Source organism: Gekko japonicus, unplaced genomic scaffold (assembly GCF_001447785.1).
Source record: "Gekko japonicus isolate JY-2015 unplaced genomic scaffold, Gekko_japonicus_V1.1 scaffold3209, whole genome shotgun sequence".
NCBI classification, from domain to species: domain Eukaryota; kingdom Metazoa; phylum Chordata; class Lepidosauria; order Squamata; family Gekkonidae; genus Gekko; species Gekko japonicus.
The window spans coordinates 60,305-76,516 of record NW_015172643.1 but is presented as its reverse complement, the minus strand read 5'-3'; the positions used below and the strand labels follow the sequence as shown (position 1 = coordinate 76,516).

Below are 16,212 nucleotides of genomic sequence, written 5' to 3'. Positions count from 1 at the left end.
GGAATGCCCCCAAAGTCCCCCAATGGGGGTGGAAGATGGACTTGGCAACCCTAATTTCAGGACAGAAAGGTGGTGCTGGAAGAGGAAGGCTTAAAGCCCCCCTTTCCCACATGTCATAGTCCCAATCCAAATTCAGGCCTTGCATGCCTGGAAATCAAGGTCTGAGTATTTAATTCAAAGATTCTAACAATCTATTGAACTTGGGGACATACTGCAGAAAACGGTTTTGTGTGGTTTGTTCAGACCATTGTTCTATGAAGATCAGCACTGTCTGCCCTGACCAGCAATAACTCTTCAGAGATTCAGGTTGTGGGGGGTTTTTTTAATCACTTGCTACCTGAGCCTTATGAAGACCTTCTGTATGAAAAGCATATGCTCTGCCACTGAGCCACGCTCTGTGGAGGAGCTTCCTAGTAGACTACCCCCATGATTTATGAGATTTGACTGCTGACCTTGCAAGTTAGAAGGAAGTACATCCATACATTCCGTGGTAGTGAGAAGTAAAATAATAAAACCTCAGTTCATCTTTTGTCAACATCTTTTGATCCTGTTTATAATTTCCCATATTATCTCTAAAGATGTTAAACTTTATATACTCACAATTGTACTACGTGTATTTTTTTTAAAGTTTCTGGAATAGCCAAAACCGAATCTGAAATGTGTTATTTTACTTTTACCTTTCCCTTCATTCTTGGACAATCACTTAATTAAATTTTAGCTTTTGTTACATGTTTCCATCTCCCAACTGGAAAACAGACTGCAGTCACTACCCCTCTCTCTTCATCATAGGAAGAACAGTGACCAAGGCCTTCTTCTCTCGGTGGTTACAGAATTAGGCACTCTTGGTTTTGTGTTTCCTGTGATCCATCTGAATCTTTCCAATACAACATACATCCCATAGCATCATAGTGCAGACGAGCTGGATAATTTGACATGATGGAATAGGGAACTAAGAAACTAGAGTATCCTTTTGGCACCATAAATACAGTAATGGGAAATAAAAAAAACAGGGAGGGACTTTGTGACAATTGTTTATAGATACTTTCTGAGATTAAATAAAATAAAACTACTGAACTTACTTTTTTAGCAGTCAGCCAGGTCATTTACATTGCCATGCTCAATGTCCTGCTCAAATTCCTGGCTAAACAACAGAAAGGAATATAATTGTGAATGACTGGAGTAACTAGTCTCAGAACACTATCACATCTGGGTCCATAGAATGAAGAGAAGATACAGGGCTGGATCCAACCAGTTTTTTCCACTGATAAAAAGGAGAAGAAGGTGATCCTTTGATCACCTCAAAGAATTATTTTGAGGCATCATGGGATAAAATTTATGGTGACCAGGGGCTGTAGTAAAGAAGTGATTTGGGTGAGATTGGGAGGAGGAGGAGGAGGACGAGGTATTCTCCAGGTCTACTTACCCATCTCCAGGTACAAGGGATTTGCATTCTTCACTTGCCTGAATCCATCCACAATATGGATCTCGAGAAGCTATGCAAGCCCTTAATGGAGGAGACACATGTGAGTCATTCTAGATTTCTTCACATGTACCATTCGTATTTGGTGTAATTTTGAGAAAAGAATAAACAGTGAAAGAAAAAAGATATCAAGAACTACTTACTTCTTGCATTTGCCATGAAGCTCACACCTTCCCAATGGCACCTTTATTAAACAGTGTCTGAATGCCACATAAAGGGCACCAGACGGCTTGTCCAACTGCATGCTCACAATTGTTTTATCATGCCTACCTTTATAGTGGCACCTGATTTAAAGGGAAAAAAAGAATCAGTTCTATAACCCTTGATTATCATAACTATTTCACATAAGATTAAGGGCACAGGTCAGAAAAGCAAGCATATAATGAGAGATGCACAACTATTCCATATTTAGGTTCTTTTATTTTCTGTTCATATCCATTGTGAGCATTTATGACTTGCTTATTTTCTTTGCTAATTTCCCTGTTTTTTCAGTTATGGATGGTATTTACTCCACTGATATGCTGTATATGAACAGGCATCAATTTTAATGCCAAATTTCCATGAGAGGTCCCTCTATCTATCTATCTATCTATCTATCTATCTATCTATCTATCATCTATCTATCTACACACACACTATTTTTAATTAAGACAGAAAGAAAAAGGAACAGGGAAATAAGAATTTGATGAAAAGATTTCACATATACATAACAAGGATGATCAACAACACAAGAAACATAGAATTTGCAACTTCAAGGTGGCCGACTATATGGGTGGCGATCATTTGCCCCTTCAGCTAACTATTTCAATCACTCCTGATTGTCTGTTACCACCTAGGCTTGCATTTGACTTGCAACAAGGAATTAGCTACTGTTAATAGGGCTGACAGGAAAAATACCTGGTTTGATAAAGAGTGCAGAGATCATATGAGAAGAATTAGGTCTAAACACCGTGTATTTAAACGTACAAACTCCCAGGCTCATCTAATGGATCTTATATCATTAAAAAGAGAATTTAAGTCCCTAGTAAAATATAAAAAATGGTCAGCCACATGCCAAGAGTGGAAGGTTCTAATTACAGCCATAAACAATAATGAATCTCAAACATTCTGGGAGTTGATTAACAGGGGTCTTTCTGGAGTAGATAGAATTCCAGCGTGTATTGCCCCCGGAATTTGGGAAAGATATTTCACCTCTATTTTTGCTGTGACCCCTGGCTTTGAGTTCCAAGGGGATCAGATTGAACCGCCTCAAACCAACTTCTGGCCTCCAGTTTCATCTGAGACTGTGAGTCTTTTAATCATGCAAATGCGTTCAGGCAAAGCTCCAGGCCCAGATTTAATTCCAGCAGATCTCCTAAAAGTAAACCCCACCTGGTGGAGTAGATTTCTAGCCCCTCTTTTTACTCAAATCAATGAATCTGGCATTATTCCTCAATCATGGAAGCATGCAGTGATAGTTCCAATACATAAGAAAGGCCCAAAAACAGTTCCTACTAACTATAGGCCTATAAGCCTGCTTTCAGTAATAGGCAAAGTGTATGCAGCTTTTTTAAATCATAAACTGCTGGACTGGATAAAAACAGAATCTATAATTTACCCTGAGCAAGCGGGATTTAGAAATGGAGTCTCAGCCTTAGATCATTGCGTGGTACTGTATCATCTTGCCGATAAATACTCTTCTTATTCAAAGGGTTCCCTTTATGCAGCATTTATGGATCTCAGGGCAGCATTTGATTCAGTCCCCAGATGCCGCCTCTGGGCCAAATTGTCCAAAACATCTCTAGACAAGAGACTTCTTTGGCTGATTTACAAACTGTACGAGAATCCTACTGCACAAATTCGTTGCGGAGTAGATGGGCAACTTACAAATACCATTCATCTCTCTAAAGGTGTTAAGCAAGGATGCTTATTAGCCCCCACGCTTTTTAATCTTTATATAAATGATGTAGTCCCATATATCAAAAAAACAATCTGTCACGCACCCATACTAGCGGGACAGGAAGTTCCTATACTACTTTATGCAGATGATGCAGTGCTGCTATCCAGATCAGAAGTTGGCTTGCGTAAGCTAGTGAATGCTTTTACTGATTACTGTATCCAAGAGGGGCTGATGATCAATTATGAGAAATCAAAAATAATGGTTTTTTCTAACAAACCTTGTTTAAAACAAAGATCATGGAAGGTTAAGGGTGGGGAGATAGAACAAGTGTCTCATTTCAAATATCTGGGGATAGTGTTCAGCTCCAGTTGCCGCTGGAAACATCATATAAGAGCAGCAACTGAAATCGCTAAATTAAATTCTAATGCCCTCCTTAAATTCTATTATTCAAGAGGCGGCCAGTATGTCCCAATGGCCATTGCAGCTTTTAATGCGAAAGTTACTTCACAATTTTTATATGGGGCTGCGATCTGGATTAAAGAAATTTCGGAATTATCAGATCAGATCCTTCTCCAGTTCCTGCGTAAAATTGCAGGAGTCCCTAAATGTGTCGCAGGGACGGCACTTAGAGAAGAATTCGCACAATGCTCCTTTGAGTCAAGAGCCTGGAAGGCAGCCTTTAAATTGAGACTGAAAGTTCTTTATATGACACCTAATGCTCAAGGAGGTCTTCTTTATCTTTTAAAAGGGGATAATTATAAATGTACGTGGGCAAAACATATAGATAACAAGCTGGAGTGGATTGGTCTCGCCCCTACGGGGCTTAATAATTTAAATTATCAAGAAGCGCTAAATTTGATGAGATTGAGGGTGACAAACATTGACCGACTCAGCACTTCAATTCGTGCTAGGCGAGTATGCTCCAACTCTGCCTTAGGGATTGTTCCACCTAAGAAAACTCCCTCATATATGAGCTTCCTTACATCCCCCAGATCTAGATATGTCTTCACGCTTGCAAGGTTGAATGTTTTTCCAACTGTAGAGCTAAGTGGCCGTTTTGCTAAAATACAGTACTCAAATAGATTGTGTAATTGTGGATCAGGTGCAATAGAGACCTTAGATCATCTTATGTTATTTTGCCACCAATGGATTGACCCCAGATCCTGCTGGATTACTCCTATTTTACAAAGATATCACCTCCCTATGGAACCCTGGGTGATAACCATACTATTAGCTGATGAGGACCCTGAAACGACTCGCTTGGTGGCAAAATATCTTTCGATAGTGCTATTTTTAAAGCGGCTTTGAAATGTTATAAGTACCTTTTGTATACAATTTTAAAATTTTAAAACTAATTTCCATAATATCATGGGATTTTATAGAATTCATTGAAGTTTATAAAATGTGGTCTGATATTACTGATCGAAAGCATGTTTACTAGCTTTTATTGTAAAGACGTTCTGTCTAAATTTCTTTTAATTATATGTAATGCATTTTATAGTTGCTGTTTGCATGTTTGGCTTAAGACCTCAGGTCAATGAAGCTAATAAATGAAATGGAAATGGAGACACATAGAGCATTTGAAATGTGTTTTGTGTATAGAACATATTTGTAATATTCAAGCGTGTTTCCCCCCTCAATCGTAATTGAAATTAACTCTACATCAACACATATTTAGTAACCTTCATATACTATATAACCTTATTAAAGCACAAGAGTTTTTACCATTAATGAGCTCCCCTATTTTTTTAAATAAAGGGGGGGGGATGGAAAAGGGAACTAAGAGAGTTAAAAAGGACCACAATGGATAGATTCAATCCAAGGAGCAGCTTAGACACCAACAAGATTTTGTGTGTATAAGCTTTCAAGAGTCAAAGATACGGTGAGCGTTGACTCTTGAAAGCTTATACCCCCATGATCTAGTTGGTCTAAGGTGCTACTGGACTCCAATCTAACTATTTTACTGCAGGCCAATATGGCTATCCTCTGAAACACAGATGCACACCATTTACTGAGGTTAGGAAAGGGTTAATTAGAATGACGGAACATAGAAGAAATACAAAATATGTTAAAAGAGGTGGGAATGTTAAGGCAGAAGATAAGGCTTGACAATTGTTATGTCAGAAGCTAAATAAAAGATGTGCTGAAGGGATCATCTCTGGGTATCTATTTTCATAATAAAAGAATTAACAAAGTGACCCCTTGTGGTAACTCCTGTTGTTAAAAGGCGTGAAAATGTATTACTAGGGGATTATTGTGCACCAATTTACAATCATGAAGGGAACATCAATTGACACCCTCAGTTATCAATATAAAAGACTGAGTATGGGTACAAAAGCCTGCTGTTTTAGAATTTCTGTAGCCTGACCCTCAAGACTACATTTCCCTTCATGATAAAAGAAAAGGGAGGAAGAACAGGGGAGGAAAACAGAAAAGAGAGCAAACTACTGTCAGGAAAGAAGGCAAATTAAAATAACCTGGGCTGTGATCACACACACTAAATAATCCACTTTCAATCCACTTTCAGTGCACATTCCAACAATATAAAAGACTGAGTATGGGTACAAAAGTCTGTTTTAGAATTTCTGTAACCTGACTCTCAAGACTACATTTCCCTTGATGATACAAGAAGAGGGAGGAAGAACAGGGGAGGAAAACAGAAAAGAGAGCAAACTATTGTCAGGAAAGAAGGCAAATTAAAATAACCTGGGCTGTGATCACACACACTAAATAATCCACTTTCAATGCACTTTCCAAATGGATTTTACTTGTGTGAACTGACCAAATCCAGTTGGAAAGTGGATTGAAAGTGGATTATTTAGTGTCTGTGATCACAGCCCTGGTTATGCTTTTAAACGCCATATAAAATATTCCCCTTGCAAGGGAAGTGATACTGCCCTAAATTCCACACACCATCCCAACCAGGGACAGCTCATCCATTAGGGTCACCTAGGGCTCTGGCAGTGGAGGGGCACCAACAAGCTCTGCCACCACTCCACCTCCTTTCCACCCCTGCTCAACTGTCTACCACAGCATTGTGGTCTACCCAGGGTGGTGCCACTGCCTGCAGTGGGTGGCCGGTGGTGAGCTTGCTTCATTCTCCCCTCCCTGTGAGAGAACATGGCAGTCCTCCTTAGCACTGCTGCATCTTGTCTGATCATGGGGGGGGTACAAGGATGTACGTGGTGGCTTCTTCCCATGCTGCAGCAGGGAGGAGGGTAGGTGCCATCATGCCCCACTTTGCCTGGCCACTGGGGGCAAGGAAGGCAAGGCAATCTGGCCTACAGCAAATTCCTTGGGCCAGCTCTGATCCCTGCTTACAACACTGCTACCATGAGTTGAGAAAGGGGTGAACTCTAGTCATCAGTCCTCCTCTCATCTAGGCTGTTGTAATAGGAAAGCAATGATGGCGGGCTTCAATCTCAGGCTTAGTTCTACCTCTCTCTTGCTTGTGCGAGAGAGGTACCTTAGTGGAGTGTGCCAGGACTTCCCTGAATTTCCCAGCCCTATTACAGCCCCTGTTTCAAATGAGCTCTTTCCTGCTACCAACAGTAATAAAGTTTTTGCAGAATGCTGAGGTTCTTTGAAGTCATACTTCTTGACCTTCTCAGGTTTCAGCCACTTCTTTGGTGGTGTTTGTTGACTTCTGGAGAATCAGGATTGGCAATGGGATATGTTAAGATACTGACATTTGTTTCGGGTTGGAGGGAAATAAAGATTTTAGGATGGTAAGGTTGTTTCCCATGCTCTGTTATTTTGCATTAATTGTGCAATTATTTGTTGGGATGTGTTGAAATTTGGAGTAGTCTTTTTCACAAATCCATAATTGCAGCAACAGCACAGAAAAATATAATCCATTAACAACAACAACAACAAAAGGGATGCACTCCCATGATCCCCCCCAATGTGTATGAAAATTTAGAACTAACCATTTTCTTGGTTTAAAAAAAATATATATGCAGGCCAAATGAGAAAAATATAATCCATTAACAACAACAACGACAAAAGAAATGCACTCCCATGATCCCCCCCTCCACTGTGCATGAAAATTTAGAACTAACAATTTTCTTGGTTTAAAACAAATATATGCAGGCCAAATAAATGATACACACTTTTCAGGATTGTAAACATCCATCTCCTCCAAGAAAACACTGCTACTGAGGAAAGCATTCTCTCCTGATGTGTCCATGACCTTCAAAAGCATTCCCCTCTGTGATCCAAGGAAAATCACAACCCGGTCCTCATTGGGTCCCGCAGAAACATCGACAGCAATTTTGGTGAACTTGTACCTGGATAGACAGTATTACAGTTTAAACCCCTACATCACCCATAATATGCTTTGTGGTTCTTTCACACACACACACACACACACACACACACACACACACATATATGGAAAATATAGTCATCCATACATATATATAAGTTTCTAGTTAAACTTGTTTTAAAGACTCATACCAAACATTTTCATGAAGTACAAAATCATCCCTAGGTTGAGCCAAGATTAAGCCACCACAAGGGTGATTTTGATGTTATATTGATTCAGTACATTTGAAGGAAAGTCAGGAAGAAGGTCCGATAAGTCTCCTGAGAGGCATTATCATTTCCTGGAAACAGCCTATCAGACATGTGATTCTACCTTTCAGTTACCTATCAATTTTATTGTCTCTTATTTAAAAATGGTGTTTGCTCTGACACCTGGCCTAAATTGTGTCAAAGGAATCTATTAAATTTATGGCTGTTTACCCTGTCAGACCCCCTCATGGATCACTGCCTTGTCGTGGCGAGGGGGATTGCGTGGTTCGATGAAGCTGTGGGCTATGCCGTGTAGGACCACCCAAGACGGACAGGCCACAGCAGAGAACTCAGACCAAGAGTGATCCCCCTGGAGAAGGAAATGGCAACCCACTCCAGTATTTTTGCCAAGAAAACCCCATGGACAGTATCAAAAGGCTAAAAGATATGATGCCGGAAGATGAGCCCCTCAGGTCGGAAGGTGTCCAATATGCTACTGAGAGAGAGCAGAGGGCAAGTACAAGTAACCCCAGAAAGAGTGAAGCAGCTGGGCCAAAGCTGAAAGGACACTCAGTTGTGGATGTGTCTGATGGTGAAAGGAAAGTCCGATGCTGCAAAGAACAATACTGCATAGGAACCTGGAATGTAAGATCTATGAATCAAGGTAAGCTTGACGTGGTCAAAAATGAGATGGCAAGACTGAACATCGATATCCTAGGAATCAGTGAACTAAAGTGGACAGGAATGGGCGAATTTAACTCAGAAGACCATTATATCTACTACTGTGGCCAGGAATCTCGTAGAAAAAATGGTGTGGCCTTTATAGTCAACAAGAGAGTGCAAAAGGCAGTACTGGGATACAATCTCAAAAATGACAGAATGATTTCTGTCCGATTCCAAGGCAAACCATTCAACATCACAGTAATCCAAGTCTATGCCCCAACCACTGATGCAGAAGAGGCTGAAGTGGACCGGTTCTATGAAGACCTACAACACCTCCTAGAACTAACACCAAAAAATGATGTCCTCATCATCATAGGGGACTGGAATGCTAAAGTAGGAAGTGAAAAGGTAACTGGAATAACAGACAAGTTTGGCCTTGGAAAGCAAAATGAAGCAGGGCAAAGGTTAACAGAGTTTTGTCAAGAGAACACACTGGTCATAGCGAACACCCTTTTCCAACAACCTAAGAGGCGACTCTACACATGGACATCACCAGATGGGCAACACCGAAATCAGATTGACTATATAATTTGCAGTCAAAGATGGAGAAGCTCTATCCAGTCAGTAAAAACAAGACCTGGAGCTGACTGTGGTTCAGATCATGAGCTACTCATTGCAAAATTCAGACTTAAACTGAAGAAAATTGGGAAAACCACGAGGCCATTCAGGTTTGACCTAGATCGCATCCCTGATGAATATACAGTAGAGGTGAAGAATAGATTCAAGGGTCTGGATTTGATAGATAGAGTGCCTGAAGAACTATGGACAGAGGTTCGTGACATCGTACAGGAGGCAGCAATCACCACCATCCCAAAGAAAAAGAAATGTAAGAAAGCAAAGTGGCTTTCTGATGAGGCTTTACAAATAGCAGAGGAAAGAAGGAAAGCGAAAGGCAAAGGCGAAAAGGAAAGATTTACCCAACTGAACGCAGATTTCCAGAGAACAGCAAGGAGAGATAAGGAGGCCTTCCTGAATGAACAGTGCAAAGTAATAGAAGAAAACAATAGAATGGGAAGGACTAGAGATCTCTTCAAGAAAGTTGGAGAAATCAAGGGAGCGTTCCATGCAAAGCTGGCCATGATAAAGGACAAAAACGGTAGGGACCTAACAGAAGCAGAAGAGATTAGGAAAAGATGGCAAGAATACACAGAAGAACTATACAAGAAAGACCTCGATGTCCTTGACAACCACGACGGTATAATCACTGACCTCGAGCCAGACATCCTGGAATGTGAAGTTAAATGGGCCTTAGAAAGCATTACTAACAACAAAGCTAGTGGAGGTGATGGTATTCCAGCTGAGCTATTCAAAGTCTTAGAAGATGATGCTGTTAAAGTTCTGCACTCCATTTGCCAGCAAATTTGGAAAACGCAACAGTGGCCACAGGATTGGAAAAGATCAGTATACATTCCAATCCCAAAGAAGGGCAATGCCAAGGAATGTTCAAACTATCGCACAATTGCACTCATATCACACGCTAGCAAGGTCATGCTCAAGATCCTACAAGCTAGGCTTCAACAGTACGTGGATAGAGAACTACCAGAAGTACAAGCTGGGTTTCGAAGAGGTAGAGGAACGAGAGATCATATTGCCAACATTCGCTGGATTATGGAGAAAGCAAGAGAGTACCAGAAAAATATCTACTTCTGCTTCATTGACTATGCTAAAGCCTTTGACTGTGTGGATCACAACAAACTATGGCAGGGCCTTAAAGAGATGGGAGTACCAGACCACCTCACATGTCTCTTGAGAAACCTGTATAAGGGCCAAGAAGCGACAGTTAGAACCGGATATGGAACAACTGATTGGTTCAGCATAGGAAAAGGAGTACGACAAGGATGTATATTGTCGCCTTGCTTATTTAATATATATGCAGAGTACATCATGCGAAATGCTGGCCTAGATGAATCACAAGCAGGAATTAAGATTGCGGGGGAAAAGATCAACAACCTCAGATATGCAGACGATACCACTCTGATGGCAGAAAGTGAAGAGGACCTCAAGAGCCTCTTGCTCAGGGTAAAAGAGGAGAGCGCAAAAGTGGGCTTGAAGCTCAACATCAAAAAAACTAAGATCATGGCATCCGGCCCCATCACTCCTTGGCAAATAGAAGGGGAAGTCGTGGAAGTGGTGACAGACTTCACGTTCCTGGGATCCCAGATCACTGCAGACTGTGACAGTAGTCATGAAATTAAAAGACGCCTGCTCCTTGGGAGGAAAGCGATGGCGAACCTAAACAGCATGATAAAAAGTAGAGACATCACCCTGCCAACAAAAGTCCGCATGGTCAAAGCAATGGTATTCCCAGTAGTCATGTATGACTGCGAGAGTTGGACTATAAGGAAGGCCGAGCGCAGAAGAATAGATTCTTTTGAACTATGGTGCTGGAGGACTCTTGAGAGTCCCTTGGACTGCAAGAAGAACAAATCAGTCAATCCTAAAAGAAATCAACCCTGACTGTTCCCTGGAAGGCCAGATAATGAAACTGAAGCTCAAATACTTTGGCCATCAAATGAGAAGGGAGCACTCACTGGAGAAGACCCTGATGCTGGGAAAGATTGAAGGTCAAAGAAGACGGGGACGGCAAAGGACGAGATGGTTAGACAGTGTCATAGATGCAACGAACATGAAATTGAGCACACTTCAGAGGACGGCGGAAGACAGGAGGGCCTGGCGGGAGCTGGTCCATGGGGTTGCGAAGAGTCGGTCTTGACTGTGTGACTGAACAACAAAAACCCTGTCAGAACTTGGAAGCTAAGCATAGTTGGCCATGGTTAATATTTGGATGGGAGACCACACAAGAAGACCAGGGTAGCTATGCAGAGGAAAGGCAATGGCAAAACACCACTTCTCATCTCTTGCCTTGAAAATGGTGTAAGGCGTCACCATAAGTCCGTTCCAACTTCATAGCATTTAACTTATTATTATATAGCTGTTTTGGTGCTTGTGTGGTAATCTCTATATTTCTGCCATTACTCAAAAAGTCCATTTAAACCAGCATTCTTTTTTTCCAACAGGCCAGCACAGTTTCAAACATGGAACGCTTCACTGTTTGCTTAGGGTATCAATGTCCTGAATAAATGTGATATTGTCTATAAAATTATTTACATCCCCAAACACTCCTGATTCTGGATTATTTAAGAATATCTCAGATAGCATTGTTCTCAGTAAAGACTGTTGGGGACCTTCTCACCAATTTCTTATTTCCTGCTCCCAACTTTTAATTCACTGATTGTGTGGCAATGGAGGTAGAATCATTTATACATGTTCAAAGCATCATAAAAAAGTCTATGAACAAATATAGAAAAAGGAACACACAAAAGGCATCTGAACAAAAGATATTTACTTGACCATTGTCTGCAGAAACCATGGTTGGGATTCTGTTGATGATATTCCTTCATCCATGAGATGATACTTTTTCATAAAATTCAGAATGTCTTCTGGGAAATCATTAGAGGATGTGTACTCTTGAAGGGGTTCAAAGCCAGCACAGGAAACAGGCCTATACAGAACAGAGAGGTGAAGGGAATTACTTCATGTGTTGTACAGATATTATAGATAAGTTTTCCTTAAAAACATTATAGGTTGGATCTAATTGACTTTAATGCTGGTTGAGCAGAGAGCAGGGGTCCCACTTGACCACCTAAAGCTGCATTGCTAGGGATCATGGGGCCTGCATGAACAAAAACAAGGTGGGATGGGGGGCTGGAGCAAAAAAGAGAATTGGGTAGGACTGAGTGAAAAAACTGGTAAGATCTAACTCTATAGTATTCCTACTAGAAGCTCACAAATGAAAGCTCATAATGAATTTTAGCCAGTTCATGCTTTGCAAACCAGTTTGTGACAGGTCTGCCACCACAAACTTCCACAAACTTTTAAAGTTTGTGCCCATTCGTGAATGGCAGAAAGCAGGGGTTTAAAGGGCTCAGAGTCCTTTAAACTGCTGCTATGAAAAACAATCAAGTGATGGGGAGCAGAAAGCAGGTTTTAAAGGGACTCTGAGCCATTTAAACACTTCTTGATTTCTCAGAAGGGGTTTAAACGGCTCAGAGCCCCTTTAAAATGATGTTTTCTGCTCTCTGCTCCCCATGAACCAAAACAAACTGGTTTGGTTCTCCTGGGAGCTTCCCAGTTCAGTTCATGGTTCAATTTGTGGTTCAGCTACAAACTACAAGCCAAACCACCCATCCCTAAACCTAACATCTCCGTTTGAATTCTGTTTATTTCCAGATCTTATTTCCCTTGGTGGGATATGGTATTGAATAGTGTACCCTGATCTTGTCAGATCTTGGAAGTTAATCATGGTCGGTACTTAGATGGATGACTGACAAGGAAAGACATTGTCAAGGAAGGCAATGGCAAACCATCTCTGCATAATCACTTGCCTTGAAAACTCTATGGGGTCACCATAAATCAGCTATGACTTGATGGCACATTACATGCACATTTCCCTTGTCTTCTCCTGTGGGAAGCTGGGTTTCCTGTGAGTTTCCTTTCTGCTCAGTCACCAGAAGAAAAACCCAAGCATATAATGTTATGAATCTTCACCTTATCTAGTCCTTATTCAGAGGTCTAATTACTATGTATTCCCATGTTTTAATTCTTCTTTCCATAAATGTACTTAAGTGAACATAATCTAGGGATTATTCAGGTGAGAATTTTGGAAGCTTTTTTCATTAATTTTGACATTTTCCCCCATGATAAATCTCCTGTTGCTTTGAAAACAATCATACTTCATGAGTTTGATCCAGACTAAATTGGCAATTTGGACTCATTTGCCCTTCCCATTCAACTCCCTCCTATTTAGTTTCTTAGGGTCCCCTTTCCCAGGTACAGCATTTCATGAAGATCAGTGGGTTGCAGTGGGAGGGAGAGGGCAGAACAGTTCCATTCTGCCATCAGAAAATATGGTCTGGATCCTACCACATGTCTGGAAGAACACTTAAGAGATATTACCTGGGTGTTGGCACTTGATCACTGGGAACTGGAGTCCACATTGAGAACGGGGATAGCTGTTCTTTGAATCTTCCGGAAAACACCTTGTCAAGCTCAAGCATATCATAAGCACAAACAGCAGAGCCAGGGATGCTAGAGTGTGACATGTTTCAGAAATGGTTGGACGGGAAACACAATTTTGTTTGCTTGAGAAATGTGCTGTATAAAAGACTTCACATCACAGCTACATGTGCAAGGATTGTATTTCAATCTCATTCAAGGTTAAAAGTATCACCAAAAATTGGAATTTGGAAGAAATGGTGGTACAACAAAGAAAATAAAGAAATGCAATAGATAATTCGATCCTCAGGAATGACTTAAATAGTAAAAGATGTTTCAGAGACAAAGGGTAAAGGGAACAGTCACAGAAAAGCCAAGAGAATAGCAAAAAAAACCCAAACACCCCAAAACAGAAGGGCATACTGTTTGGCAAGTACATTTACATAACCCTTACTGGGTTCCCTTGGGAATGGCGAAGAGAAAAGCTAGTAGTAGGTGAGATTCAACCAGCTTTTCTGCTAATAAGAAAGGGAGTATGGGTCCCTTTTGACAATCCAAAAATAATAAATAAATAAAAATGCTATGCTGGAGATCATGGGAAATACATGGACAAAAGATATGTGGGGCAGGGGCTGTATTAAGGGGAACTGGGTGAAACCAAGCAAAATGATTTTAAAAAGCTTGGCTTGGTGAAACTAACATGCACAACCACTTCATGCAGAGAGAGGACAGCCACCCTGAGTCTGCTCGCGGGGAGGGTGGGGTATAAATTGAATAAATAAATAAATAAATATTCCCAGTAGAAGTTCAAAAAAACCCAAAAACCCTTGAATGGTGAAAGCCAGAGGTACACTACATGCATATACTTCCCAATGCATAACAAGATTTCATTTCCATGCTCACAATGGTCATGGGTTTAACTTTTCGTTTACCATTTGTAGTGACAAGTTATTACATAAACAGCACCTTATCCATCTTTAATGGATTAAGAATACTGGATAAGGTTTAACTTCAATTATTGGCATGTAGGTTGCAAAACCCCAACCTAACTATGAGAGGAAATGATTCTGTGGGGATTACCTGTATTCAGAGGTGGTAAAGGTTGCAAAGACCACATCACGACCATTGATATGGACAACATCTGTCACTGCCTGCAGTTCATTGAAATAGAAATTTAAAATGGAAGGAACTAAGCAATTCAGCCGTGCCTTTAGGAAAGAAGTCCACATTTGGTCTAGAAATGCTATATTTCCACCCATGTCGTTCTTGCAGATCCGGGCTACTCTTGATACAACAAGCTATAGCGAGAAAAAGGGCAGGGTAGAGAAAAGGCAATGGTCTTATTATTATTATTATTATTATTATTATTATTATTATTATTATTAGAGCGTAACAAAATTCACCTTTGGAACTAGGCACTATGGACAATGTTATGTATTTGCTTCAATAAAAACAAAGCAAAAAAAGAATCATCATGTCACCATCAGTAAAACCAGTAAGTTCTTCTGTGTGACAGAAAAGTGGTGAGATCCCACACATATCTATATTCCTTCAGAAGATCAATTCCCAGCCTGTATAGAAGTCATTTCTATGTAATTTTTTCTTATTCTCATGAACAAGACCAACATTACTAGAACACATGAACTTGCTGTATATTGAAAAAGAATATTGGTCAATTAAGGTATTGTCTACTCTGACTAGCAGCCCCCTTGAGAGCCACCATGGGGTAGTGGTTAAGAATGGTGGACTGTAATCTGGAGAGCCAGGTTTGATTCCCTACTTCTCCAAGTGAAGCCCACTGGGTGACCTTGGGCCAGTCATAGTTCTCTCACAACTCACTCAGGCACACCTACCTCGCAAGGTGACAGTTGTGGAGAGAGGAAGGGAAGGTGATTGTAAAGAGCTTTGAGACTCCTTGAGGTAAAGAAAAGCGGGGTATAAAAATATCTTCTCCTCCTCCTCCACCTCCAGTAAGGGGCCTTTCACATCACCAGGTCCTTTTAAGTACAGGTACTGGGGAGCGAATCTGAGACCTTCCACATGCAAAGCTGATATTCTACCAGTGAGCTATGGCCTCTCCTCCCCTCCTATTTCTGCTATTATGATAAAGGTTTTCCAGGTGTATCTGTTTCCTTGCTTTAATCAGTCACAAGAATTAATTACTGCAACTATTTTAACATAAACCTATCTACCATGTGCATTCCAGCTTCATGGGCTAGGGAGAAGATTTTCACAGTTTGCTACTATTCACAGATCAGTATATCAGGGTAATATGTTGCCCTATTCCAACCAAACCTTGACATGTGTGGCAGGGTCTTCCCAAAACAGTGCCTGTATTCTGTATTCTGATGCATTCCCACATGATTCCTACCTACCCCTTCTCTATTGGCCCTTACCTGCCTAGTGTCACAGACTTCAACTGCTACTTCTCGAAAGAAGAAATACATATAATTGCCATAATCCACAACATGGATGAAGTTAGGCTCTGTAGACAGAACAAAATGATCCAATCATGGACATATAAATGAGAATAGGAACCAGAGTAATAAATCTAAGCAAAAGACAAGATAAAATTTGGATGTATTTTAGTGGAGTTCATGCAAGACTGTGTGGGCAGAAG

The 16,212-nt window shown here is 40.8% G+C and overlaps 1 protein-coding gene across 1 annotated transcript in view; it reads right to left on the bottom strand.

Annotated features, from left to right (window-relative positions):
- Window positions 1–1,083: 1,083 nt before the first annotated feature.
- The window catches only part of LOC107119251 (semaphorin-6A-like), a 30,068-nt gene continuing 14,939 nt past the window's right edge, over window positions 1,084–16,212 (bottom strand). Inside the window, exons 8-15 of the mRNA XM_015421713.1 lie at window positions 15,989–16,077; window positions 14,673–14,890; window positions 13,554–13,685; window positions 11,944–12,099; window positions 7,472–7,648; window positions 1,624–1,764; window positions 1,424–1,504; window positions 1,084–1,141 (exon numbers count right to left, since the gene is read on the bottom strand). Coding sequence (XP_015277199.1) covers window positions 1,084–1,141; window positions 1,424–1,504; window positions 1,624–1,764; window positions 7,472–7,648; window positions 11,944–12,099; window positions 13,554–13,685; window positions 14,673–14,890; window positions 15,989–16,077 — 1,052 coding nt within the window. The remainder of the gene's footprint in view (window positions 1,142–1,423; window positions 1,505–1,623; window positions 1,765–7,471; window positions 7,649–11,943; window positions 12,100–13,553; window positions 13,686–14,672; window positions 14,891–15,988; window positions 16,078–16,212) is intronic.